A 27,878-nucleotide genomic window follows, 5' to 3' on the forward strand; every position below is an offset into this window, starting at 1 on the left:
AAAGGTGTATTGGTTCAAGAAGAAACCCAAAGGTGTCCACATGGTTTTCAAGCCTTTAGAATCTGCCCATCATCTCCATATAAAGTCTGTCCAGCACTTCTGTTGCAACGCGTTTGAAGTGCAGTTCTATCGACAGTCCTACATCAGAACTCAGCTCCCATCAATGCTTTTCTATCTTCTGGTTATTTTAATTACAGGAACTCCTTAGCATTCACTATCTTCTTTTGCTTTTTCGAAAGATTGGGTGATCAGTTTCGTCCGTTTCTCATCATTTTGCAGAAATCATGAAAAGGTTTTAATTTCTTCAGCAGCTTGTGCAGTCCAGACTTTTGTAGTTTCTTCTGAACTATATTAATTGGGCGCAGGAGATTTGACCGGAATTCCAGATGAAGAAGATTTTATGCACTGATTCTAGTGTCCATTCTTTCAGTTGCTGATTCAGAAAGTTTCTCCAACAGCTTGATGATTTTGTCAAGATGCAAGGAAACTGCTGACGTAGCTTCTTCTCTTGTGGACCATCTTGTATTAATCTCCTTTTTTAAGCTCCCGGCTCCAGCTTCTTTCAGTTTGGCCCATCTCTGGGGTGAATTGGAAAAAAAGTTGAACAATTCATGTACAGTTCCAAAAAAAAAAGGTGACAATAGCTGGATTAATCGCAGCAGAATGAAGAGCTGCCAGGCTCAGAGAATGATTATCACAGTTCAGAAATGTTGCCTTTGGATTTATGTCTAGAAGTTTCCACAGGCCAGACAGACGGCCACTCATTGTGGCTGCGTTATCATAGGTTTGACCTCTGCACAGATCAAAGTCCAGTTCAATTTCTTTTAGAGTTTTCAGAACAAATACTTCATAATGTTGTCCATCAGGTTTCAAAATTTCAAAGTAACCAATGAATGACTCTTTTATTTCGAAATTATCAACATCCAAGTAACGAACTATTAGAGATACCTGTTCTTGATGAGAAACATCTGGGATGGAATCAAGCATAAGAGAAAAGTAACAAACTTGCCCATCAAGTTAATAAACTCATTTTGAATTTCTGGTGACAAATAATGTATCTTCCCATATTCGATTCTATGTAGGTGGTGTTTCAAAACTTTATCAAATTCTGCAAGAAATTTAAAAGATGCTAGGAAGTTCCCAGTATTGTGTGAATTTAGTTTTTCGTTGTGACCACGTGGAGCTTGAGATTGTTTTTGCAAAGTACTTAATAGCAGCATAATATCTCTCCAATACTTCTGATTTTTCAAAATTTGCGCATGAAACATATGTGACAGTTCATCTGGTTCTGCCTTTAGCTTTCTTCTTCTAACTTCCTCTTCAAAAGAGATTGTTGGTTGTGAACTCCTTCTTCATGTTCTTTCAGGTTTCTTCCATTTCGTGAAACAAACTCCTGGTTTGCTCAATGCACTAGATGTCTTTTCTGATACCTCAGAAAACAGTACACATGGAAAACAAAATAGACATCCCAAGTGTGGAGAGAAGAAGAGCCTGTTGCAGATTTTTCCTGTTGGAAGCATTCTAGTGAACCATTATGTCAACCTTCATGATTTATTTTGGGTAAACTCTACTGGAAACACATACCGTTCATCTTTGTTTCGGAAAAATAAGCTACCCTTTAACACAATCTTTGCTCGCTTTTCCTCAGGTAAATTCCAGGCTGGATATATTCGAAGTCTTTGTACTTAATTTCAGCTTCTTCCACTTCTGGAAAAAGTGATTTCAGAAGACCAACACATGACTCATCATCCCTTACTGCAGATTTTTTCTCTGACTGTGGTAAAAAGTATTCCCCTGGAGTCTCTTCAGCACATCAAGAGACATTTTCACTTTTTCAACTGCTGTGTCTTTGTATGAATCATCTTAATAGTGATACTTTTCTTCGGCACGTTCATGGTCTCCTTTGTTTTCAGTGCTCTATCAGGTTTCTTCTTAAATGATAAGGATAATGAAATAAACTACCATACAAGTTACTTTCTGAGAGTAACACGGCACTAGTCAGCGCTAATCCTTAAAATTGAGAGTAAGAGTTAATAATCTGTGTGGAATACATGCAACAGGGTCACTAACTTATATAACAACGTGAAAAGCAAGATTTCATGACAGTGAAGTAATATTTAATTAATTTAAAAACTAATTTCAGACAATCATTTTTGGGCACCGGGGTATTCTTCAAATTCTCCCCCTCCTACCCCACCCTAGCTACGCCACTGCTACTATTAGGATATATATATATATATATATATATATATATATATATATATATATATATATACAGTTTAAATATTGAGATTTAAATATTTCATAATACATAAAATTTATTCTTACCAATTTCTTTTTCAAATAAAGCGACTGCTCTTGGACTTTGCTTAACAAAAGGATCCAGCCAAATTCTAGTAGCTTTGACAGCGTTTATTGTAAGACCATTAAGATGTTTTAATAATTGCTCTTCTGATGTGTCTTCCGTCAGCCCATATACTAATATAAGCTTTGACATTATTTCTAAATTTTATTTTAATTCACAAATGATGTCAAATGTATTCTGTAATGTAATATAGATTAGACTTGATCCTTTTTTATCTTGCCAGCCTGTTGTCTTGCAGTGACAAGCTGTCACTGTCTCACTGTGATGTAGAAATTACATGTGATGATGGATACAAATTTAAACAACGCTGACTCTAGAATTTAGACTAGCTTGACTTGTCACTGGCCCTGGGTCGACTTTTAAAGGAAAATTCTGAAGGTTTTCAAATTTGAGTTATTGACATAATTAAATTCTGATTAAAAAATTGTAAAAGTAAACATTTTACTATTTTTTATTAAGATGCTTAGAAGCATTTATATTTAATAAATTATACAGTAAATTCTTCATATCTTTAAAAAAAAACAAGGAGATTTTGTTTTTAGGGAATGCCTACATTATTCATCTCCACAACAATACTTAGGCTAAACCACATCTTGATCTATCCAATCATATTGCTTCATTCTTAGTTGCAACAAGGCCCAAGTGATGTTATAATAGTCATTGATACAGTTATATAGATATAAAGAAAATTAGGTTTTAAAAACAAAATCGAAAACACATAAAATTTTCATCCACACCTATCCCTGCCTAAAAAGTTATTAGACTGTGTGTCCGATAGATTTTAAAAAACTGGTCAGTGAAGGCCTAGATCTAAATAAAAACTGTATAGACCTATAAATATTTCTTTTATGAGATTTTAAACTTTATTGTAAGGTTCTCCATTATACAATAAGTGAATTATTATTATTTTTTAAAATAAAGGTAGCCATGTTTCTAAAGACTTTATAATCACAGCCTGATCATGCAGCATGCGTGCTGGACTGTTGTTCAGTTGTCCTGATGGTCCAGGTTCATACCCTGCCTGCTGCCATGCCCGGTGTCCTGCTGGAGGTAAAGGCTAGCATGTAGATTATCGTCAACACTATTGAAAAATCTGAAACGTAAAAAAACAATTTAGATTGCAAGACTAGTTCTAATCTCATACTACCACAGCACTATTAAATTGTGACTAGACCTCTAGATCTACATGATACAATCATCAAATGATGATCAATAAGACAATATATCATAATAGCCATTCGCAATGAAAGACAATTAAACAATAGAAGCTTAGCTGAGGAAAAAGATGTGTTAAAAAGATGGACACAATACTGTTCAGAGTTGTATAACTTTGAAATCTCAGGAGAAACAGAGATACTAAATGTCCCGGCAGTATCCAACATAGATGACTATCCAATTCTTTGCTCGGAAGTAGCATCAGCCGTAAAAGCCCTGAAAAGGGAAAAATCGACCGGAGTTGACAACATTCATGGTGAACTTCTACAGGCGGGAGGAGAAACCATGATAAACGCACTTTGTACGATTTGTAACAAGATAACAAGTATAAAATAAAAATAGTTTCTGATCTAGAAAAATAAATCTAGATCTAAGAAGAGTCATCCTATAAATTAGTATAGTAGAGTCTATAGAGTATAGACAAAATATGAAAATTATAATTTATATACAATAATACATCTACATATTTACTGTACATACATTAAATACATATACACAGACTCACAGACAGATCTTGAATACTTTATTATTCTTTTCTGACTAGACTAGACCTAGCTAGTACTTGGCTACTACTAGTAGTAGTCTACTACACCTAGATAATATGAATTTTATGATAGATTTTTTAGATCTATATATATCTAGATCTACATTGAATCTAATCTAGATATTGATATAGTATACTAATTAGTATAATATAACGTAGATCTACTTACTATAGTCTATAGTTATAGTCTATACTATTCTAGAACATCTTTACAACTGAGTTTACTTTATCTCCGATGGTCGTTGCTCAGTGTGAAGATTAAAATGTTTCGTTTTTGTATTGATCACCAGTAAAACGTCGACTAAGTTTTCTATGTTTACGGTTTCCCCCTACCGTTTCTTGTGAGTTTCCGAAACCACAATTCCAAGAAACGTAAAAACGATAGTGCTGTCAAACTTGTTGATTTATTAGTCAAATAAAAACAAATAAATAAAAAAAAATTAAATATACCTATATAGTAAAGTCACTATTGCGGAGCAGGCATGTTTGCGGAACAGCTCGTCGAAATTAGTTAAAATCTACTTTATTTTGAAATGTTCTGCTAAACTACTGTAACGGTACTGCGCATGGTCCATTTCTCTACATTTCCAATATAAGGGTTTTCCTTTCACAGCAGAAAATTAATTTTGATTCCAGGTTAAAGTTGACAGGTGTGGAATCGTCCATTATTTTTCACGTACCAGGAGAACCGCTTAGGCCATGGCTTAAGGCTTTTTAAAAATGATAATGACACATCACCTGCATGATACACATATTTTTCGGTTTATAAATGGATGAGAAAAAACTTAATTTCATAGCTATCTACCAGGAATTCAATTTTTTAAAAATTAGGAGGTGTTTATCCTGTGTTTACCTTTTTAAAGATAGTCACAATTGTGGAACACTATAGATGTTATTTATTTGACCTGCGCATTCACTGTCATTTAGCTTAATATTTACATGTGATTTAGATATCGGAATTTAAATATGAGTTTGTATTAGTATACATAAATTTAATAACATTTAGAGAATAATATTACATATATATATATATATATATATAATTTATGATTACCAGACGTCCCGCAAAAAGAAAAAATCATAATACCATATTATATAGCCTAATATTAATATAACAAAAAAGAATTAAAGAATAGTGGAAAAAAAAACTTGTAAGGAAAATCAGAGTAGTATGACGTCAATTACAATTACAGAAGAGGTAAAGAATCAAAAAGTGACAATGTGTGTCTTTAGCTTTAATGAAAATAAAATTAATGTAAAGGATAAGGAGTTCAAGTATTAGACTAATAAAATATATGCTTTATATAGGCTTTGTTCCGACATTTTTACCCTGTTCCGCAATTGTGACTTCTTAAAAAATCCTGTTCCATAATTGTGACTACCCATATCTCAGTCGAATTGAATGTAAAATTTAAATATCTGTTGAAAAACTAAACAAAGCGTCTATTTTTATCGGAAAATGGATGGGCAATGCCTAGATACTTTTAGTTTTTCCATAGGTCTAACCATTACGGAGCAAAAAATTGAAAACTAAAAGTAGCTGCAAACTGTTCCGCAATAGTGACTCTACTCTATATAATATACTGTACTCCTCATTAATCTTTTTTTTTCTCAATCCTTTCATCTGTAGGACTGTTCAGTAAGCACACATTATGTGTTTCTCTAATTCTTCTGCATTTTGAAGATACAAAGTAAAAAGTAATCAAATTTACCGACTTAGACTTAGACTTAGGTCCTCCCGCGCCGTTCGGCGCATTGGGCGGCAAGCTGTCTCCATAAAGATCTGTCACTGGCAATGTCTGAAGCCTCCTCCCACCTGGTGTCCATTGTTCTGAGGTCATCCATGAAGGTATGTCGCCAAGTAATATGAGGACGTCCCTGTTTGCGCTTTCCTCGTTTTGGCTTCCATGTTATCGCAACTCTTAGTGTGCGTAATTCATTTTGACGTAGAACATGTCCCGCAAACCTCATGCGACGCTCAGTCACAACCTCACTAAGTGTTTGACTCCCAGTTCGGCATAGGATTTCCTTGTTTGAGACCCGATCTGTGTAACTGACTCCCAAAATCCTTCTCAGCCATCTCTGTTGAGCCACATTTAGTCTTTTCTCAATTTTGACAGAAGACTTCCACGTCTCACATGCATATGTAGCAGTTGGAATGACGATTGTGTTGAGAAGGTGTATTTTTGTCTCGAGTCCAATGGCTTGGCTAGTCCAAATAGGCTGCAGCCTTTGGAAAATGCTCCCTGCCTTTCCTATTCGGCACGCTACATCATGGTAAGCATCTCCATCATTTGTTATGATGCTGCCAAGGTACGTGAACTTGTCCAGCTCTTCAAGCTTTGTCTTGCCAAGTCTGACAGGGACACCCTTTGCCTTATATCCCACTCACATAGTTTTAGTCTTATCCAAGTTTATGCGGAGGCCAATTTTGGGTGCCTCTCTGTCTAGGCTCTCCGTCATTTCTTGAATGCATTTATTTAGTGCAACATCATCAGCAAAGTCCAAGTCCGTCAATCGGAGTTGTTCATGCCATGAAATACCAAAGGCAGCCTGGTTCATTGCTCTCCTCATTATGAAGTCGATGGCTAGGAGGAAAAGGAAGGGAGATAAGATGCACCCCTGTCTCACACCTGTCTCGATTGTAAAAAAAACTCTGTTGTTCCGTCTTCTGTTTTAATGCAGAAACTAGACTGACTGTAAAGGTGTCGTAGGATCTGGACGAATTTTTCTGGGATACCGTATTCTCTAACTATTTTCTATACTGATTCTCGGTGGACACTATCAAACGCTTTTTTGAAGTCCACGAAACTGATCGTTAGCCGTTGTTGGTACTCAAGACTTTGTTCTATGATATTTCGTAAAACGAAAATCTGCTCTGTACATGATCTGCCTCTTCGGAATCCTGCTTGTTCTTCTCTGAGCCTTTCATCTACAGACTGTTGAAGCCGTCTCAACAAAACAGTGCTGAAAACTTTGCCCGAGACAAAGAGGAGAGTAATGCCCCTCCAGTTGTTGCAGTCTGCCAAGTTGCCCTTTTTTGGAAGCTTTACAATCACTCCCTTTTGCCAGTCCTCTGGGACTTTTGAAGTTCGCCAACAGAGATTTAAGAGATCAGTCATTCTGTTAACAATGCACTGTCCCCCATATTTTAGCATTTCTGCTATCATGTCTAGCCCTGGTGCTTTGTTATTCTTTAACACTGCAATGGCCGTGGTAACCTCCTCAGCAGTTATTGGGTCTGTCTTGACCTTGAGATCATTGTCTGGAGAGGGGTCCTTGAATATGTAAGTTAGGTCTGGCGACAGTTGGTTAAGGGTCTCTTTTAGTGCTCTACCCATCTTGCATCCTGTTCTTCTTTCGTTAACAAAGTTTTGCCTTGCTTGTCTTTTATCGGTGCCCCATGTCCACTCTTTGCTCCAGTGAGATCTCAGACAATACGATGGAGGGTTTTTGTGTCATTTCTGCTTGCAGCTGCTTGTGCCTCTTGTCCCTTCTGCTCAATCCAGTCCCGTTTATCTCGCCGACAGCTTCTCTTTACTTTCAGATAGGCTTCTTCCGCTAGGCTGCGATCCTGTGTTTCATTTTTCTGATCTCGTCTACATTTAGCCTCTTTCCGATTATGTAGATTATGAAAACTTAAATATTTAATTACGGTTTCGCCCTACCGCTCTTGTGATTTCCCGAAGCCACAATTCTAAGAAAGGTAAAAAAAAAAGAAGATAGTGCTGTCAAACTAGTTGATTTTATTAGTCAAATTATAGTCAAATCAAATTTAAAAAAAAACATAATTAATAAGAATGTCAATAATATTCTCAATCCATTTTTTACTTTTTCAACAGCATTTGCACCATTTCACATTCACACTATGCTGCACATGTAACTGTCACCAGAGCATAGCTATTCATATATACAAACACTGTTAGTGACTTTTGAATAGTGTTACCAAACATTGCACTCGCAAAGAAGGACCAACCTTTACAAAGGAGGACAACTGAAAATCAACGGCTGAATATATACTTTATGTTGATTACCAATTTTCAAAAATGAAATGAAAAATTTGCAATAGTTATCATAAGTGCAAATATATATGCATAAAACTCCATGTATGAGAAAATGTATCTGGCTTGATCTGAGTTGATCAGCAGGAAAGCTTAATCCCCATTAACATTGTACCCAGGAATGCTAAAAAGAAAATAACATATATGGAGGAGCTCTAAGTAACTGGTTGTTTCTGAACAGTTTTGAACATACAAACACCGGTTCTTTAAGAAGTTTAAACAAAAAAACGTATTATATTTCTGCTATTTAAAAGTATATGGTTTTAATCAGAAGATAGTGGAAAAGCTTCTAAAGGGACCTTTCAACAAAACCAGCACAAGATGCACAAATCTTACTAAGAGAATTAGATGAATTAGGAAAATGGGCATCAAATTGGAGCATGTCTTTCCACCCAGAAAAATGTCAGTTGTCAAGAGTAACAAAAAAGCTAAAACAAATAAATTCCACTTATCTAAATAATGGTAAACCAGTAACACAGACTAAAAAAAATTACAAGAAAATATTCACAATGGATTAACATCTTAAGTAAAATCCCTAAATTTAGAAATATCCTAAACACTAAACCATAACCTTCAAATACAAAACCTAATAAAAAGTCAGAAAGACACAAAGATAAAGACACATTCTTTGTTACATATGCTAGGACAAATTTGTACAAATGTTCCTTCTTTCCTACCGATATTAGAGCTTGGAATGGGTTGCCTGAGTCAGCCAGGAAATCCAATGACTTGGCAGAAGTCATTTATTAACATGCATGACTAGATTGATCTAGGAAAACATGTTGAACGTGATCATCTTCTTTTTTGAAGTATTGTCTGAATTTCATAAGATAAAATAATTTTAAGGACCTTTTTTTTTTGGACCTTCATACAAAATGTTTCCGATCTTAAAAGTTTTAATTGTTTGTATGTATTAAGACTAGAGTATACCATTCTTTACACCAGAGATTCTCAAACCTTTTTTTTTTTACCCAGGGACCACTTTAAATAGTCAAAACTTGCTACAAAAAAAGCTACATATATAGTATACAAGTTAGAAATGTAAAGAAAAAACATCTATTTGCAATACAGTTTATTGAGATTATAGATTGTGTTTAAAATAAAATTGAAAAAAATTAGATGAGAAACATGAGATTTTATGAGTGTATTTATGTGCACCACAATGTTTGCAAGTTGTAACCACAAATTTTAACAAAAACACATTTTTAGTCAGTTTCTTTGATTTGTGATTAGTCAACAAATCCATGTTGTACCAAATAAAAAGACAGGAAATCAGTGAATGATTTCTTTACAATGACCAATAATGCAGACTATAGAATAAGAATCTGTTTTTATAACCAGAATTGGTGGTATCATTGTTCACACATTGGTTTACATTCTTTGTTTGTGGATATTTCTAAAAGCTGCACCTGAATTAGTAAGGATTCATCTGTGAATTGAATTTGTTCAAACACTAAAAGGGCTCAAAACCCAGTTAGGAATATCCAAATGAAGAATGTCTTCAAATCTTTTGTTTAGGTCATCAAAGAATAGTACTTAATAAGACATATTAAACAGCAAGTGGTGATTTGCTGGCGAAACCAGTTTTCTCATGCTCAGAAAATGTGTTCGGCATTTGAATCTTTATAGTTCGAAGCAGATTTTTCAGTAATGATACTTAAACTAAGCAGTGTCAGAAACAGATTAATGGAAGGACATCTCCATTAATTCTTAAGGATAACAAAGTCCTGATTTGAACCAAATTATGAAAACTGATATTGCATCTTCATGTTTGGTATTAGTTAAATTTCGATAAGCTGTAATAGAATATTTCTGTATTTTTTAAATAAAACAATATTTTGGCCCGCCTAAATTTTTCCTTTTAAGTTTTTGGCCCACGACTAAAAAATCTTACCCATCACCAAACTAGATGGTCATTTAATCACATTCATTGTTGTGACACATGGCCGCTTGAGCTTTGCCTGGGTTCCCTCATCCCAGCAAGGCCTGAGGCTGAGCCCATGAGGGGTTTCTTAGTATCCCTATTTTACAACTATATTCTTAAATACTTACAAGAATACACAGGATGAAAAATGGTGGAAAATCAGGCCTTAAAATGAGATTTAATATGAAACACTATAAAAATGGCCACTGGTACAAATTAAATTTTAAATGGTCCAATGGAATATTTAGCAAGTCGAATCCACGGTTTCATTTGTAGTTATAAAAGATAAATAGAGTGCAATTTAGAACATTGGGTTGAGCCACTGGGTACCTGACATTAGTTGAGAAAAAGTAAAGGCGGTTGGTCGTTGTGCTGTCCACATGATACCCTTGTTAACTGGGCCACAGAAACAGATGACCATCATCTGATATATACACTGAGGCTACGGGCCCGTTCCTTTGAAAAATTATTTAAGCAATAAAGAATCTTCCCAATTTTACTAAAAAGCTAAAAATAGAATCAGTAATCTACACAATGATTTTTAGTATTGCTTGCAAGGAGACAAAGAAGAAATCTTTTCTTTAAAAAGTTTAAAGTAAGCATATTGAAAAGGGGATTTTAGGAATGTTCTACAATGGTCCCGACTGACATTAATGGGTTAATGTAATATTTGTTTTAACCATTAAAAAATTAAAGATCTTTATTTTTATTAAATAAAATTGTATACACAACCAAAACAAAAATCATAAAAAACATTTCAAATGTAGTTACATATATTTTAATGTGTTAGATAAGGATTAATTATATGATTTTTTGTCATAATTAAGGAAAAACAATATGTTCATATGAATCAACAACAAAATAGTATTATTACACAAAGTAACATTTTAATGTGTTAGATAAGGATTAATTATATGATTTTTTGTCATAATTAAGGAAAAACAATATGTTCATATGAATCAACAACAAAATAGTATTATTACACAAAGTAACAGGTTCATATGAATAAACAATAAAATAAATATTACTACTGTAAAAAACAGGTTCATATGAATCAACAACAAAATAGCATTATTTCAGTAACTATGTTTCTTAATCCTTCTAATCATCTTTATCATCACAAAATAAGACGGGTAGGCTTGAACATCACTAAATACCATGTAAGCATCATCAAGCTTCACAGAATCATACATTACATTTGCTTCTTTATCAAACGGAGGTAATCTCATACTTCTTTTGCCTTGTCCACTTTTTCCAACCAGCACTTTTGAATAGAGGAGACACACTGTTGTATTATCAACGAAATCTCTTGTATGCAAGCATCTCAAAGCTTTCTCAAAAAATAAATTGCCTGATCCAAGATCTTCAGCTAAAAAAAGGTGTTAGCATTGAGAATAGAAAAACTTTAATGTCTAATAAGTAAAAAATGATAAAAATAAAAAAATTTGCAATGAATGGAAAAACTATTCTAAAGATATTTTTTTCTCTTTCAAAACATCAAATAGAAATATTGATTTTATATATAACTTTCATAAAATATTATCTTTATTTTTTTTTACATAAATAAATAACCAGGGTCTCACCATCATGTATAGCACAAAATATTGGATGAAAGCCATGTTGACAAACCAGCTCCTGAGTATCTGATGCTAGTCTTTGCCATAAAAAAGTTGGATTTTCAGGGTTTTGCATTAGAGAGCTTTTCATTTTAAAGTGCTTGAAGAGATTTATATTTTGTAAACGCTCAACCTATAAATAGAGACAAAACATAAAGATGTAATGTGCATGTCATCAAAGTTTCTAGCTTGGGAGAAACTATTTGGTAAATCTTTATCAAGTTTCAAAAACTTTTTTTCTACATTCAAAGAAAAGGTATTCATCTTTTTATTACAAAGCTTATATCTACTTAGTCAGGTAAAAATTATAAACAAAATTTTATCCCAGAAATATTCTTGGATTCAAGTTGAACATTTTCACAATTATTCATTGGTGAAGACAATATTATACATGAATCATTTTTAAAAAAGTAATCAATTAGTCAATTAATTATTTAGAAATAAAATAAATAAAAAATATTATTATATTTATAACAAGGGAAATTAATCCTTCAGTATACACATATATGTGATTAAATATGTGGGGTTATGTTCCCTTTGTTAATTTTACACGTTTTGTTTTGCCACACCCATCCTCGGATTAAGTTGAAACTTTAAACACTTACTTATTATACCTATGAAAACATGAATCAAATAAAAATTATTGAGTTATGGTTGTAAATGTGGAGCTCTTCTCCTTCGATAAGCGGATAGGAAAACACAACTCTTATATAGTTATATTGATAAAAATGACCAAAAAAACTAAGATTTTTCAATAAAACAATTACCGGTATTTGTGTAATTAGTAAATTATCATCAATCAAATATTTTGAGCTCCATAATTTATTACTATTTGATGCAAGAGTTTTTTTTCACTTTAAAAATGTTCTTTCTTTTTAATGCAAATAGTTTAAAATTAAATTATTAGGCTTTCATGTGGTCTTATCTAAAATATAGAAGATCATCTACATGAAATAGTTTTGAAATTACTTTGTGCTTTGTGATAATTAATGACATTAGGCAAAAATAATTAAATAATATACTATTAATCATTAAACTATCTGATTTACCAACCGAGTGTTAAAAAAACATAGGGAAGTGCCACATAGCATTATAATTTTTTAAGGCCATTAGTTCTTTCTTCAATAATATTAATATATAATATAATTGGCCATGTATATTCAAAAAACAACAAACAAATGGAGTTTAAAAACAAGTAATACATTTTAGAAAACAACAACTTTTATTTTGTGTCTTTTATTTAGTCATATTATTCTTATATTATATTTGAAATTAAAAAAAAAATTATTGAATGTATTGGAATTTTTATCAATTGTTCCCTCTGTGTAGACCTACTGAATAAAATTCTTATTACCCACAGGCTTATTGCTAGTTCTATAATTTAAAAGTTTTAACACATTTGTTTTCTCTTTATGAGGTAAATGTTGAATAAAATGCAGAACATCTTGTTTTTATATAAATTTAATAAAGAATTAAAGAACTTACTTTTAAAATTTCAACTTTGTTTGTCTCAGAATTTAACTCAGTTTCTAAAATATCCAGTAGAGCTGAGAATTCTTTTTCATTGGGACCTAGTTCAAACAGTTTCCATACATCCAGGTTCACGTTTTGCCATGTATCTGGTAAGACAACTTGATCAGGTAAATCTAAAAGAAAAAAAAGGGTGGGGGTAAAAACTTTAAAAATATTGCTTTTATAGATGAATAAACTGGGATCACCTGAGACTTTTAAGTAGTACAACTCACTTTCATGCATGCTTTTCAATCTGACTCTAGAAAAAGTAATGAGTATACAAATAAACACAAGGGGAGCAATTACTAACTACCTCAGAATAGAAAACAGGTCCCAAACCAACAGAAACAATATACAGTCAACCTCTACAATATCTCACATATGCAGATGACATTCTCTTATTGGTTAAAGACAACTTTGACATTGCTAGAGCTTTCACAAAACTGGAAGAAGCATCTTGACAGCAGGACTTGAAATAAATGACAACAAAAACAATTATTTTATAATGACAATAGAAAATCAGGCAGAAGAACAGTATATTAAAATTAATAAACCACAAGTTTGAAAACAGAAAGGTTTAAATATTTAGGAAGCATGATACATTCCAACAATGACCTAATGTCAGAAGTAAAGGAACAACTGGCGACAGGCAACAGAGCTTTCTATAAAACACAACACATACTTAGAAGCAAATTTATATCTAAGAAGACAAAGAAAACCATTTACAAAACCATCATCAGACCGGTAGTCACATATGCAAGCGAAAAAAACACAGAAAATCTGCTAAACCCTTGGGAAAGAAAAATTTATGGTGCCATACATGAGAAAACCAGATGGAGGATCCCATTCGCACCAAGAAATATAACAGCTATATGAAGATCCCTCCATAGTGAATGGAGAGATGTGCTATAAAGCAGGCTAGGGCCCTCCATGGGCTGTAGCACCAGTGGGATGGATGGATAATGTCGTAGTATTGATCAAATTAGCTTTAAAATTTGTTCTGTTGCAACCATTTGCTAACACTACCATGAACTAGATAATATTGAAAAATCTAAAGCACTGTTTGTTAAACTTTAAATATTAACAATGTCATCAAATCCAGCTAGGAGGTCTGGGAGAACATTGAAAGCTCCCCCAAGTGACATTTGGGTCAAGGCCAAGGCACTTAGGGTTTTCATGCTTTCAGAGCTTTAGAAATTTATCCTGTTGTCATCTACAATTCTGTATTTCTCCCATTAAGTAGAGGGCACACCAAATATAGTTAAATAAAGATGGCTGAGGTAATGAAGTATGGGAGATCATCCTCATGTTTAGCTAGATATTTTGTAGCTGGCCATATTGTTTATAAATGTAAAAGACATTAACAAAACCATGGGAGAAATTTGACTATTAGGACATAAGAAAGACAGGTATATTCTAGAATCCCATTGGCAAAGAGGTACTATAATGTCTTCTTCAAAAGAACATTTTGAATCAGTCTGATTGCAGAAGCTATTCATGAAAGCAGTTTAAAAGGTCCTATTTAGAAGAAGATGGAATGAAATCACTCCATGTGATATTCATATTTTTTTACCTTTGGTAATAATGTTGTTTTTATTTAACTCTCAATTATAAATTTATATCTGCCATGCAAATACAACTAATTTTTAGAACTTGAAAAAAAAAAGCCTTTGCATCCCCCATTGTCAGCATGTCATGACTCCCCCAAAGTTTGAGAAATGCTGATCTAGATCGAGGATTCTACCTTAATGAAAATGAGAGACCTAAACATAATTTAATTACAATAGGTGCTTCCATATCAGCTTTAAATGTGGCTATGGATCTTCAAATATAATTCTACCCCTGGTCTTCAAATATATAAATGTGACATATAAATATGGTTAAAACTAAAATTTAATTTTTAATAAATATTAAGTACCTATACATAATTAAATTACAATAGGTGCTTCCATTTCAGCTATAAATGTGGCTATGGATCTTCAAATATAATTCTACCCCTGGTCTTCAAATATATAAATGTGACATATAAAATATGGTTAAACTAAAATTTAATTTTTAATAAATATTCAGTACCTATACATAATTAAATTACAATAGGTGCTTCCATTTCAGTTATAAATGTGGCTATGGATTGTTGAATGTAATTCTAACCTGGTCTTCAAATATATAAATGTGACATATAAAATATGGTTAAAACTAAAATTTAATTTTTAATAAATATTCAGTACCTACCACTAAATTTTTCTGTTCTGATAAGCCTTCTGGTCTGTTCATTAAAAACGATAGTCATTTTGGAAAAGTCAACATGCCCATAAGGCCCAGAATTAATATCTAAATTAGATTCTCCATTGTCTTGAATATAAGCTGCCTCAATCAACTTGCTAATGTTTTGTTCAATTTGTTGAAATTTTTTTCTGACATTTAATTCAGCAGGAGTTTCATCTTCATACATCCAATGAAATTTTGTAACGCACTGACTTGTTACATTTGTAGCAGCTTCAGCATTTTTAGTTGTTATCATTGCAACAGATTTTTCTTTCTGATCTTCAGTTTTGTTGACATCATGACAAATAATATGCTTTTCATGTGCAGAAAGGTCAAAATCTCTTGTTCTTTTCAAAGCACATTCATTTGTATTTTCTGAATGCTCAGAAGCTGCAATGTTTGATGTAAAGTTTTCCAACATTGAAGATATAGTTTTACCAACATTGTCTTTTAACAATTGAATCCTTTGTTCATTATCAGTATTTTGAACGAAGAAAAGAAATACTTGTGAATCATCTGTGACAATTATTTGACAATAAGGATATTGAGTTCTAAAATCTGTTTTAAATTTCTTCCATTCATTATAATTTTCAAAATCATTGTTTGGCAATAGAAAATTATCAGTGGATATTAGAAGTGAGGTTAAATATTCCCTGAAAGGTATTTTTGTCTGAAATAAATTTTTTAAATATGTGAAATTATTACCATATGAAAAAAGCTTTAATTTAACTTTATTTAAACATAATTTGGTAGTTAAATTCTATATATACAAATAGTGAATTTTTTTTTTTACTAGTAGTGGTATAAAATATTTATGTTTCTTAGTAGAATTTATCATATCTGCAGTAACCATAAAATTATTTATAAATTGTTCTTATGCATTATAATTATGCTTTTTAAAAAAATACAAAAGAAATAGGTGCATTAGTGACTATACAATAAGAAATAACAAGACATAATTGTTTAAACTAAATAATCTTTGGTACCTCCTAAAAAAAATTTCAACTTAAAAAAAAAATATATAGCAATATGTTTCAGTTCAAGATGGAAATTAATTTCCTAAAATATACTTTACTAAGCTTTTTTTTTGTTGTTTTTCATTTTTATTTACAATGCATTTTTAATGTATCAGCATGTTGCACTTTTTAGCTTGCTATGAAGTTCATGTCATCATAACTAATAGCAGTGTCCTCATTAGAATCAGTGCCCACTTGGTGCAGTTGCCTCATGGTGTTCTCCTTCCCCTATCAATTTCCACTCCAAAATGTCTCAAAATAAAAATATTGTTAAGTGGTTCTTTTTGTCAAAAGATACAGTGAGATAATTATCTAATTCACTAACTGCTACACAACTAAAAATGAGTGTCAATTCTATTAAAAATGTTGTTTTTTCATTAGTTATTATGAAAGTTCATTAAAATTGGAATCTTAAATTCAAATAAAAAGGGTTTCATTATTAGACTATCAGACTGCAAAGCTAAATAAAAATGCTAATGAAAAAATGCTGAATGAAAAAAAAATGCAACCTTTTGTTAAACACATTAAATAGTACAAAAAGTAAATACATCTTTGTAAAAAAAATGTTTTACATGTTTTAGTTGTTCCTTTAAGAGAGAAGAACCTGAGACCATAAAGACTACTGAATGACAGTCCTGCATGCATACTACACAACCAGGCAGCCATCCAAATATGTTAATAAACTTTAAAATATTTTCTTTTCTCAATTTCAAACTTGCAAATTTATCAATTCATCTTTTTCAATAGACAAAACTCCCAGATCTGAAAGTTGCATCTGTTCTATTAGGATTTCAAATAATGATAGTAAAAGATAAAGGCTTAGTAAAAAGGTTGGTAGTTTTTTTTTTACAAATGACGGGTATATGAAGTGTAAAAAAATAAGCATTGCCAAGCTACTAGCTTCTTTATGCCTGTAGATATCTTCTCAGTCTTACATTTCTGTTACAATCTCATCTTGTGGTAAATCATCATATACAGATACTCATTTAGAAATGGACATTGAAAAAATTCTTCATCATTAGCTGAAATAAAACAATTTGGTTGAATAGCTACAAAATATCTGCTACCTCAGTGATCACTTAGTCTGAAGCTCAGAATAAAAGCTAATTTCAGCATCTTGTTCTTTTCTCAATAGCATTTGAGCTCATTTTTTGTGGCGAAAATGTTTCAGTCCCTCTAGCTAGGCCAGCACATTGTCAATAGTAGTCAAGTGTTTAGTTGGAATATAGAGCAAAAAAGGTAAGTCACAGGCGACTGGCATTTGTCCTTGAGAAGTGCCTCTAGTGTCTATATTTTCAGAGCAATGGCACAGAGCTTTAATATATCTCACACATTCATCAAATTATTCCTTCATGAGTCTAAAAACATCATGATGAGCACGCCATTAGCTAGTGTCTATATTTTCAGAGCAATGGCACAGAGCTTTAATATCTCACACATTCATCAAATTATTCCTTCATGAGTCTAGAAACATCATGATGAGCACTCCAGTAGCTTTTAATAACCTCTATGTAAACGGTCTGCTATGCAAAATTAAAATACCCCATTGATGGGTAGAAGCGGCCAAGAAAGAAAACATTCTTTCAAGGGTACTAAAAAAGTTACACAAAAGAATTTTCTGAAAAAAGTATGCTGACCAAAAAGATTGAGTGAATTAGTATTTCTGTAGTTTCTTTTTTACATTGCCTGTACCTCTTCCTAGATTAGAGACATTCTAGTTGTATTCTCATATCACTGAGTTTGATACATTTTAACATATTAGAACTGCCTTCATCACCTTTTTTCTCCTAATCCTACAAACACTTCTTTCACTTGAACAACCATTGCTGATTTTAACATATATCTTATAACTTCAGATATGTCAAAGATATAAATATAATTTGCAGCCTTTATGCGTCTGATATATCCTTTACATGGTGGGCTAAAACATTTATAACCTCATTCTGATTTTCTGGTGCAATGAAGGTAACTGATGTTTTTATTGTACATCAATGCCTTTCAACTTTAGATGTTCTTTCAACATCATACTGGATCACATTTGGATAACTATTCCATCCCAAGGAAATTGCCTTGTTCAATCAAGACTCATTCATTCTGTTCACAAAATACCAAATTCTGCTTAGCTACAACAAAATTAATAACAATCTAAGCACAATGTCCCTCCCAATGTATTTTAAATAAACAAATATGAAATGGTCATTATAAAAAATAAATAAAATAATATTGCATTATATGATTATGATAATATGATGATAAAATTACATACTTCTTGATCAGGTTCTACCAATGCATATAATTCTGTCTTATCAAAAGATATTGAATGTTCTGAACTTTGTATTAATGTTAATACTTTTTGCTGTGAATTATTATCTTCAAAGAAATTAGGTCTTGATTGCTGTAAGGTAATCTGAAAAGATATATAAAAAAAAAAAAAAAAAAGATTTATAACATGTATTTAACATAATCATTTTAATAAAATATATAATCTATACAAAATATATTAATATTTTTAGAATTAATATTTACCATTTCTTCTTGATGGCGAAGAATATCTAAACATTCTTCCACATCATGTTTAGGTCCAGAGAAGTTTATTTCCCGGTCACATACTTCTAAAGTCAAGCATGGATACTTTTCTTGTACAGCCTTACCTACATTTAGTGCTAATAAAATCTTTGCCATAAATGAATATTTGAAGGTATACACTTTATTAACATTTCTATTTTTTGGGGGCAATGGCAGAGTACTTTCATGAAAGACTTTTATTCCAGATGTAGCACCATAGCATTCTTTCTGTGAAGTGCTGTCACAAGCAGTGGGTTGGATAATGAAGAAAATGTCTTTAATTTTATTGTCTATTGCATCTAATGAAATTTGTACATGTTCACTAAAATGAGGCAAAAACACAATCTGAACTATTAGTTTTGATTGAAAAATATGCATGTAAGTATTTGTTTCATTGAAATGCTCAACAAAACTTTCCAACTTCTTGTTTTTCAATAAGTCTTGATTTGATGGCAAAGAGAACTTTTGGATTTGGACTATTGATCTGACAAAATTCTCAAAGCTATCCTGTGAAAAAAAGAAAGTCACTGAAAAAATGTGTAATTGAATGAGACTAAGATATTAAACACAACAAAGAAAATATTGTTTAAAACAAAGAACACACCTTAATGTTATTATTTGTGCAGACATCCATATGAAGTAGATCATCATTCAATGTGAGAGTCACAAAAGCTTTTAAAGTTGAGATAATCTTCTTTAAATCTGGTTGAACTTTGTCAAGGGCCAAAAAATCATTTCTACAGGGTGAGTCTCTTAACTGAAAAATGAAATAAAAAAAGTAATTAATAATAAGTTGTAAAAAACAACAACAACAAAAAAACATAAACAAACAAGATCTTTCTATAACGTTTCAAAATTAACAGTACAGAGCTTAAACATGTCTATCAATTTTCTTGATTTATTTTTCAAAAGTTAACTTTGATAATCAATGTCAATTACAATCCTATTTGGTGTGGATGAAGTGAGGGTACCAGATTCTATTTGATAACCATGAAAACAAACTAAATCATGACACAAGTTATTCCAAAAAATTCTGAGGAATTAAATAGAAAAGCTCATGGCCTACAATGACATACCAAATTAAAATAGCATGTAAAAAAGAGAAGGTGCTGTATGAGATGAGCCATATTTGTTCTTAACAGACAGTAGTCAACCAACCACCAATAACATCACCCTTTTAAAACACAGGATAGCCTAACATTTTTTAAAAATTTAAACCAAAATATTTTCACCCCAAACTATAAAAACTTTTTTTTTTTGTTTATCTTCAAGGCTTGCAAAAAAATCATAAAAGAGCTAACCCAATTTTTATCAGATCATAATCTTCTTGTAGATCAAGGAGCTGTAATTGAAAGTCTTACGAGACTTAATTGACTTATGAATCTTCAGATATTGACAGCTGTATCGAGACCTTTTTGCAAAATCCACAACAAAGACATCTTATTAAGTGTCTTAATGTTTAGCCATTTTACTTGGAAATCTTTCTTTTTATCACAGAGAAATGGCAAACAGGTTTTTAAAAGTGTGAGGTTTGTCCAAACATTTTAACAGACTTTGATGTGCAAACAATCTATTACTCTGAAGTTTATTCAATTAATTCAGATGTTCGGTAACATCAACAAAAAAGGTGAGATTTGATTTTCTCTTTCACATTCACATTGTTATTTATAAAGTAAATCAACTCCAAGCAATTCCAAAAAATGTTTAGTCCAGAATAGAACAGTAAATCAATTTCCAAATCTTCAAACAGTGCCTTGAGCTGAAATGGTCCTCATGATTAGTTTGATCACACTAATTCAGAGAATTAAATGCTTGATATTCAGCAGAGCTTTACATAAATGTTTCTGACAGATGGCATAATTGTGAAGTAGTTTATGATCGGGATGCTGCTTGAGTACATTATTTACTAACTTTAACAGACCTATGTTGTTTTTTTTAATCAATGCACAGGCTCCATCACATTTTACACTTTACATTTTACCAGCTCTTTCAAAAAACTAACTGTCCAGTACCCAGTAATTGTTTCTTTGGTTGGCTCAGAACTAAGTAATTCTTCATGAGCTAGAAAAAGACTACTAAAATTTTTGATTATCTTGTCAATATACCTGACAAACATTTTTCTTTGATTAATGAATACAGCATAATTTCATTTCCTCTTCTGGTCATAGGTATTTGCAGCATCTGGCAATAATTCCTTAATAAAATGGCTGTTGGAAAAAGACCTAACCATTTCTGTGGTACAGCACAAAAAGTGTCCAATGGATTTTTTTTGCTTTGACAGCTGGTGAAATCATTTTGCTGCTTTTTCAAGTGTTAAACCAATTTTAGGCAACATCTTTTCCCTCTTTTTTCATTAAACTGAACATATAAATTCATATGTTTGGTTATGTGGTATCTTTGTATATTATTTATTTTTTAAACATCATTTATGGTTCAAATAACTTTTACAAAATGGAACAGAAATGCAGTTTAAATAAATATTTAGCAACATGATGTAGCAACATCATAAACCACTTAGACAAACATAATGTCCTTACTCCATACCAACATGGCTTTAGGAAATATAGATCATGTGAAACACAACTAATAGGACTAACTGATGATTTTTCAAAAGGTTTAGATAACAGTGAACAAATAGATGCTATCTTACTAGTCTTTTCCAAGGCTTTTGACAAAGTTCACCACCATAGTTTTCTTAAAACATTAAAATATTTTGGCATTGATGGTCCATTGCATCAGTGGATTAAGGATTTTCTATTAGGGAGAGAACAAACTGTAATAATAAATGGCTCTAGTCTAAATCAACACCAATAACAGTAAACTCAGGCGTACCTCAAGGAACAGTCTTAGGTCCACTACTATTTTTAATTTACATAAATGATTTACCAAATTGCATTAGTTCAGGAACAAAAGTCAGATTATTTGCAGATGATTGCATAATATTGTTACGTTCTTCTCAATCAGGCCTTCTGCAAACACTGCCCAACAACACAACACATCTAAAACATCAACTTGACAACAAGAGCTTCAATAAAAAAGGTGGCAGTTTAATAAGAAATACATAAACAACAGCCAATAAACACAATTGGCTACAGTAACTTCAAATGCTTTGCTACACAACAGACCTGCCTAACTAATTACTACCAGTCTCTCTAGCTCATACAGATACATTTTCGAGGACTCACTTCGTAGCACACAGTCCTTACAGCTTGCTGTCCTAGACTCAAACTGTCCTTTCTAACACTGTCTCTCGTCTGTAAAGGCTTTCTGGTCACATGACCATAACATTGGTTATATTTCGTGCATTAGCAGTAATGTCCCTTGTTCAACAGCCCTTGACCTGTGTGATTGGCCTGAATCATGTGTGTCAGTAGGCCGCACAAACATTAACCCTTTCAGTCCACCACTAGGGTTATAGCAATATATAGAACAATAAAAACAACAAAAGACACAGATATTTTACAAAGAGAATTAGATGAATTACAGAAATGGGAATCAAATTGGAGCATGTCTTTCCACCCAGAAAAATATCAGTTATTAAGAGTAACAAAAAAACTAAAACAAATTAATTCCATTTATCTTATTCATGGTAAATCAGTAACACAGACTAAAAACACAAAATACCTAGGTGTTATAATAAATGAAAAACTGTCATGGAATCCCCATATTGATGAAACTATCAAAAAATCAAACAAAGCATTCTATAAATCAAATAAGAACATTAAAATATTATTTAACATTGGTTAGCCCAATAATAGAATATGCATCCTCTGTTTGGGACCCCTCAACTTAAGAAAACATTAAGAAACTGGAACAGACACAAAATAGAGCAGTGAGATTCATAACAATCGAATATTCACATTTGAATAGAGTAACACCTTTAGTAAAATCACTAAATTTAGAAAGCCTTCAGAATAGAAGACTCAAAAGTAAAGTAGGTAGCAATTATACATAAAACACTGAACCATAATCTTCAAATACAAAAACAAAATTTAATAAAATACTCTGAAAGACACAAAGATAAAGGCACATTCCTCATCCCATATGCTAGGACAAATTTGTACAAATACTCCTTCTTCCCTAGTGCTATTGGAGCATGGAATGGGTTGCCTGAGCTAGCCAGGAAAACCAGTGACTTGGCAGAATTTAAGTAATTGGTTAATATGCATGACTGAATGCATGACACATAGGACATAATCATCTTCTTTTTTGAAGTAACGTCTGTATTATATAAGAATTGTGATGATTACTAGATTTATAAAGAGGAAATAAGAAAAGTCTGGTTTTGGATTTTTTTCTTTTATTTTATTAGTAAAATATTTTAGGTATTGCTTCAAAAATATTTTTCTGATATCTTATTCTTGGATATTTATATTAATTTAATGGTTTTATTAGGAAAACAAAAAATAACCTTTAGGAACAAACTTACCTTTTGAAACTCTTTGTTAAATAACCCATTCAGCTTTTTAAAGAATATTTTATCCACTTGAATTTCAAAGTCCAAGCTGTCAGTACAGTCATGAGTACTAAAACAGTTATGTTCTTCCATCCCTTTCTGAATATTTAATAGAAAAAGTAACTTTGGCAAAAAAGGATGAGCAAAAACAATAGTAAATTTTTCAAAACAGCTTTCACTTGGCATGATTTCCTGTAACTTATCATTTGTAACATTGCTATAGCCTGAGGGAGTTCTAGTTAATGTTGACTTTTCTTTGCTCTGCTCTAACCTTTCTTTGCTCTGCTCGCTTTCAACACTTTGGATTTTCGGACTTGTATTTCTAGAAACCGAATCTTGTTTACTGTTATAAATAGTAGGCTTGCATCCTTTTTCACTTTTCATTAGAAGATTGTCATACTGAACTTCTAATGATTCATTGAAGCAATCAAAGAAAGGAAATAATGAGAGAGCTTGATCATGATATATCCATGGTAGTTCACAAAGCTCTTGTACTGCATCTAAAATAAAAGAAAAATTCATAATTCATTATATATATACTTCTCGAATAGTAAAAAAAAAAAATAGCATAACGAATACTTATCACAATATTTTAGTAGCCTACAACTTAATAATACCACATTTACATATACTATATAAAATATCTAAACATTTGTGAACATACCCCAATCTTTTTGAAATGATATGCAATAGCAATCTTCATCCAACCTTTTTATGCCAACACAATTATATGATGCAGTAAAAAGTGATTTTAGCTCAATTTCAGCTTTATTGTTCATTGTACCATATGTTCTTACAAATACATGCTCTGTTGGGTCAATGACATCAAAAGTGATAGGATGATTGTCCCATAGAAGGTTTCCATTCAAAAGATGAATCTTTTCTCCATCTGTTTAAATAAATATAATAAAAAGATCTTAATCATAATATTATAGGTGGTGAATGTTGAGTACTAATGATGCCACTGTGACACTATTTACTTAAAATGAAATCAATTTCATTAAGTAACTAACCTAAGTCATTTACTGTCATAAATACCATAATAGTGCCAAAAAAAAAGAAAGAATTACTTGAAAAAAAACCTTCCTATTTATGTGAAGTCCTATTTCCTATTTATACCCCCCCCCCCCCCATCTTTTTCTCATGAGTCAGACTGTTGACTATCTTCACACTATATTGATCTATAGTCTTAGACCCCAATATATTAAAACAAGTAGGCTACTGATGACTTCACATAAATGAGAATTAAACAATGAAAACTAACCAAGAGATGACTCAAACATTGCCACAGCTCTTGGTTCTTTGTATGGATCCATCCAAACTTTACAAACATTTTTGTCACTAAAAGAAGTCTGCAAAAATTTAACCAACTGTAAAACTTTGATCCCTTCAGGGAAACCATTTATCAATAACAGGTTTTTTGGCTTAGTCATATTTTACCATAAATAGTTCTGCAAATATAGGAATAAGATAGGATGTTATATAGGAGTAAACCAGTTACACAGACTAAAAACTCAAAATATTTAAGGGTAATAATAAATAAAAATTTAAGTTATTGAGGAATCCCAATATAGATCTAAATAAAATTACTAAAAAAAGCAAAGCATATAAGGCATATATATGAGGGTTTATTATAACAAATTTTAAAAAATCAAACAAGAACATAAAACTAAAATGCTATTTTACATTAGTTTGGAAAATATTAGAATATGCATCCTCTATTTGGCATCCCTCAACTATGCTCACCTCAAGAAAACATAAAGAAAAAAGAATAAATACAAAAATGAAAATAGAGCAGCGAAATTTAGATCTCTATATAACAAATGAATATTCAAATTTCATTAGAATAACAACATAAGTAAAAACACTAAACTTAAAGACACTTCAGGATAGAAGAAAAAAAATGTAAAGTCTTACTAAAGTAGCTATAAGTTAAGTATAATAGATAGTAATACATAAAACATGGAACCATAATAAATCTAATCTAATCTATATTATAATATCATAATTTACAAATAGGAATAGAATATAATAATAATAAGGCTAGTCTTCGAGTCCGAAGATTAGTGAGGAATGCAGTATTTCCCATGGCTGCGCAGTCCCAGTTGTGACCTACATATTTTGCCACATCCAGGGCAAGCATAACCTTTGTCCGCAGGCGGTCGATTTAGATTTTCTTTTCGCCGTCTGCATTTGTCCACGGCAGCGGATTTTCTTTTGGTCTCTAATGTGTATCCCGCGGCCTTCGTGAGTGACCTCCAGCTGTCTTGTTCTGAGACCGCATGCAACCAGGTGCTCTCCTCTATGTCAGCCAAGGAAAGTTGACGCCTAAGCTGGTCTATGAAGCGTTTCTATGGGGCGCCTCTGTTACATTGACCCCCTTTTAACTCACCAAAAAGACTGCCTTTGGCATACGTTCGTCTCCCATACGGGATACGTGCCCCACCAGCGCAACTGTCGGACCAAAAGAAGTCCCTCTATACTGTCCATACCAGCATTCGCAAGGACATCGCTGTTTGTAGTGCGGTCTTGTCACCGTATGTCCATGATGGAGCGCAAGCATCTTTGGTGGAAGCGCTCAAGAAGTATTAGATGTTTCCTGTATGGTGTCCATGTCTCAGAGCCATATAGAAGGGTTGAGAGAACCACTGCCTGGTAGACACTGAATTTTGTAGGCAGGCGGAGTGATCTGTTCCGCAAAACTCTCGCCTGAAGGCGTCCAAAAGCGCTACTGGCCCTGTCCAGACGGTTAGCGAATTCCCTTGAAAGTGAGGCGTCATTTGACACTATGCTATCTAGATATGTGAAGTGGTCTACCACATTAAGGGGCTGTCTGTTTACGGTGATCATTGGGGCTGAGTATGTTTTATTGGGCGACTTCTGGAACATGACTTCTGTTATCCCAAGGGTGCAGGGTGCAATCATCGGCATAGAGAAGCTCCGTTATGACCATGTCCTTTGTTTTTGTATGGGATAGTAGACGTCGAAGATTGAACACACTGCCGTCAGAACGAAACCAGATATAGATACCATCGCGCAATCACTTCCTCATTTGACCCAGCATTACGCCAAAGAAGAAAGCGAATAGAGTAGGAGCAAGTACATAGCCCAGCTTCACGTCATTTGCAATTGGGAAGTGATCAGAAAGGGCACCATTGTGTCTGATCTGGCTTCTTTGTCCCACATGAAACTGCTTGAGAATGGATAGGAACGTAGATGGGCATACCAGCCTGGCCAAAATCCTCCACAAAACATCGCGACTAACCGCGTCGAAAATCTTGGTGAGGTCCACAAAGGCAGCGTATAGGTTTAAGTTTTGCTCTTTGCATTTTTCTTGTAATTGTCGCAGAACAATACAAATATCATGTCAGATTAGTCAGATGTATATCTACCGGCTCTGAAACCACATTTATTCTAAATCAAACATAAACGAGAATCTCTGTCTATATTTCTAAAATAGATCTAGATCTAGAATAAATGTTTAAAATAGTTTTCAAAGATTTATAACTAGACTCTATCTCTAGATGATAGATGACTAGATCTAGACTCTAACATTAGATGATAGGCCAATGTCTGATATTAAAATTAAATATATACAGATCCTAGTATTCCTAGTCCTATGCCTAGAAGTCTAGTCTCTTATATATAAATCTAGATCTAGAAGTTTGGGTAAAATGTATAAAGTTAAAAAAAAACAAAGAAAAAAAAAGGCTCTTCGCTACGTTGTCGTTGATGTAGATATAGATTTAACATTGCATGAAACCCCAGAAAACCAGGACTGGTAAAGAAAATTATTCTTTTCAAGGAATCTTACCGGGAATTTCCTAATTGCATGCTTATTTTTAGCGTCCACCGAATTGCCGTTTAGATCTCATAAACTATAAAAGTTAAAAATCCGATGTCATATTATTTTAGATGTTTCTTTCAGAAACTGAAAAGTTATTTTTTTTTTTTAGATACATTCTAATATTGTTTCTCTGTCTTAAAAGTTTACATTTCATGTTTCAAATCAGAAAACAATTTAAGTACTGCTCATTACTGAGTCATTACATGGTCCAGATTCAATATCTTGCCACAGAGATTTTGTTGGTGTAGGTATAATGCAGTGAAACCGCAGATGTTCTGTCCCATTTGACTCGACAACTTTTATATTCATCATCATCAAACTCCATTTGAATGAGGGCTTGAGAAGCTTAAATCCTCTCTTGCAAAAGCCCTGGCATGGACAGGTCGAGAATTTTTGGTTTCCCAGACCTGTCGAGGCGGAGATCAGCAAGTCTGGGGCAGTCAAACAGAATATGAGGCACGGTTTCCTCTTCTTCCCCGCAGCGGGGGCACC

General features: G+C 32.6%; 2 protein-coding genes and 1 long non-coding RNA gene across 11 annotated transcripts in view; 1 reads left to right on the plus strand and 2 right to left on the minus strand.

Moving 5' to 3' along the window:
• LOC106073743 (uncharacterized) overlaps nucleotides 1-23,106 on the minus strand; it is a 52,618-nt gene extending 29,512 nt beyond the window's left edge. The window contains exons 1-3 of one of the 6 annotated variants that reach the window (XM_056008062.1): nucleotides 23,088-23,106; nucleotides 3,382-3,458; nucleotides 2,329-2,624 (exon numbers count right to left, since the gene is read on the minus strand). In XM_056008062.1, coding sequence (XP_055864037.1) covers nucleotides 2,329-2,497 — 169 coding nt within the window. In that variant the 5' untranslated portion in view covers nucleotides 2,498-2,624; nucleotides 3,382-3,458; nucleotides 23,088-23,106. Of the gene's footprint in view, nucleotides 1-2,328; nucleotides 2,738-3,306; nucleotides 3,459-4,293; nucleotides 4,460-23,087 lie in introns of those variants that run through there. The other 5 variants (XM_056008047.1, XM_056008055.1, XM_056008036.1 and 2 more) reach the window with 5 other exon arrangements.
• On the minus strand, nucleotides 7,854-27,339 carry LOC106053095 (uncharacterized). Of its 4 annotated transcripts, none has more exons than XM_056008082.1 (11): nucleotides 27,262-27,339; nucleotides 24,804-24,990; nucleotides 24,204-24,428; nucleotides 23,513-24,039; nucleotides 19,688-19,840; nucleotides 19,045-19,590; nucleotides 18,785-18,925; nucleotides 15,470-16,172; nucleotides 13,211-13,371; nucleotides 11,693-11,858; nucleotides 7,854-11,478 (listed from the first exon to the last, which is right to left on the minus strand). In XM_056008082.1, exons 2-11 carry the CDS (start codon nucleotides 24,970-24,972, stop codon nucleotides 11,186-11,188), a joined length of 3,084 nt encoding a protein of 1,027 aa, XP_055864057.1. In that variant the 5' UTR covers nucleotides 24,973-24,990; nucleotides 27,262-27,339; the 3' UTR covers nucleotides 7,854-11,185. The 4 variants fall into 4 exon arrangements, with proteins under 4 accessions (XP_055864057.1, XP_055864065.1, XP_055864069.1 ...); XM_056008090.1 differs by having other exon boundaries at nucleotides 27,137-27,268; XM_056008094.1 differs by lacking the exon at nucleotides 27,262-27,339 and adding an exon at nucleotides 27,093-27,221.
• LOC129922352 (uncharacterized) lies at nucleotides 16,958-21,458 on the plus strand. Its single transcript, XR_008774360.1, has 3 exons — nucleotides 16,958-17,348; nucleotides 20,581-20,710; nucleotides 21,252-21,458. It is a non-coding gene; the product is annotated as an uncharacterized LOC129922352 (long non-coding RNA).
• Nucleotides 27,340-27,878: the final 539 nt, after the last annotated feature.

Source organism: Biomphalaria glabrata, chromosome 1 (assembly GCF_947242115.1).
Source record: "Biomphalaria glabrata chromosome 1, xgBioGlab47.1, whole genome shotgun sequence".
NCBI classification, from domain to species: Eukaryota; Metazoa; Mollusca; class Gastropoda; family Planorbidae; genus Biomphalaria; species Biomphalaria glabrata.

Coding starts and splice junctions, on each gene's coding strand:
- LOC106053095 (XM_056008082.1), bottom strand. CDS start 24,972: ATGACTAAGCCAAAAAACCTGTTATTGATAAATGGTTTCCCTGAAGGG. Junction 24,429..24,803: donor AATGTTTGAGTCATCTCTTG/GTTAGTTTTCAT, acceptor TTATTTAAACAG/ATGGAGAAAAGATTCATCTT. Junction 19,591..19,687: donor GCACAAATAATAACATTAAG/GTGTGTTCTTTG, acceptor TTTTTTTCACAG/GATAGCTTTGAGAATTTTGT.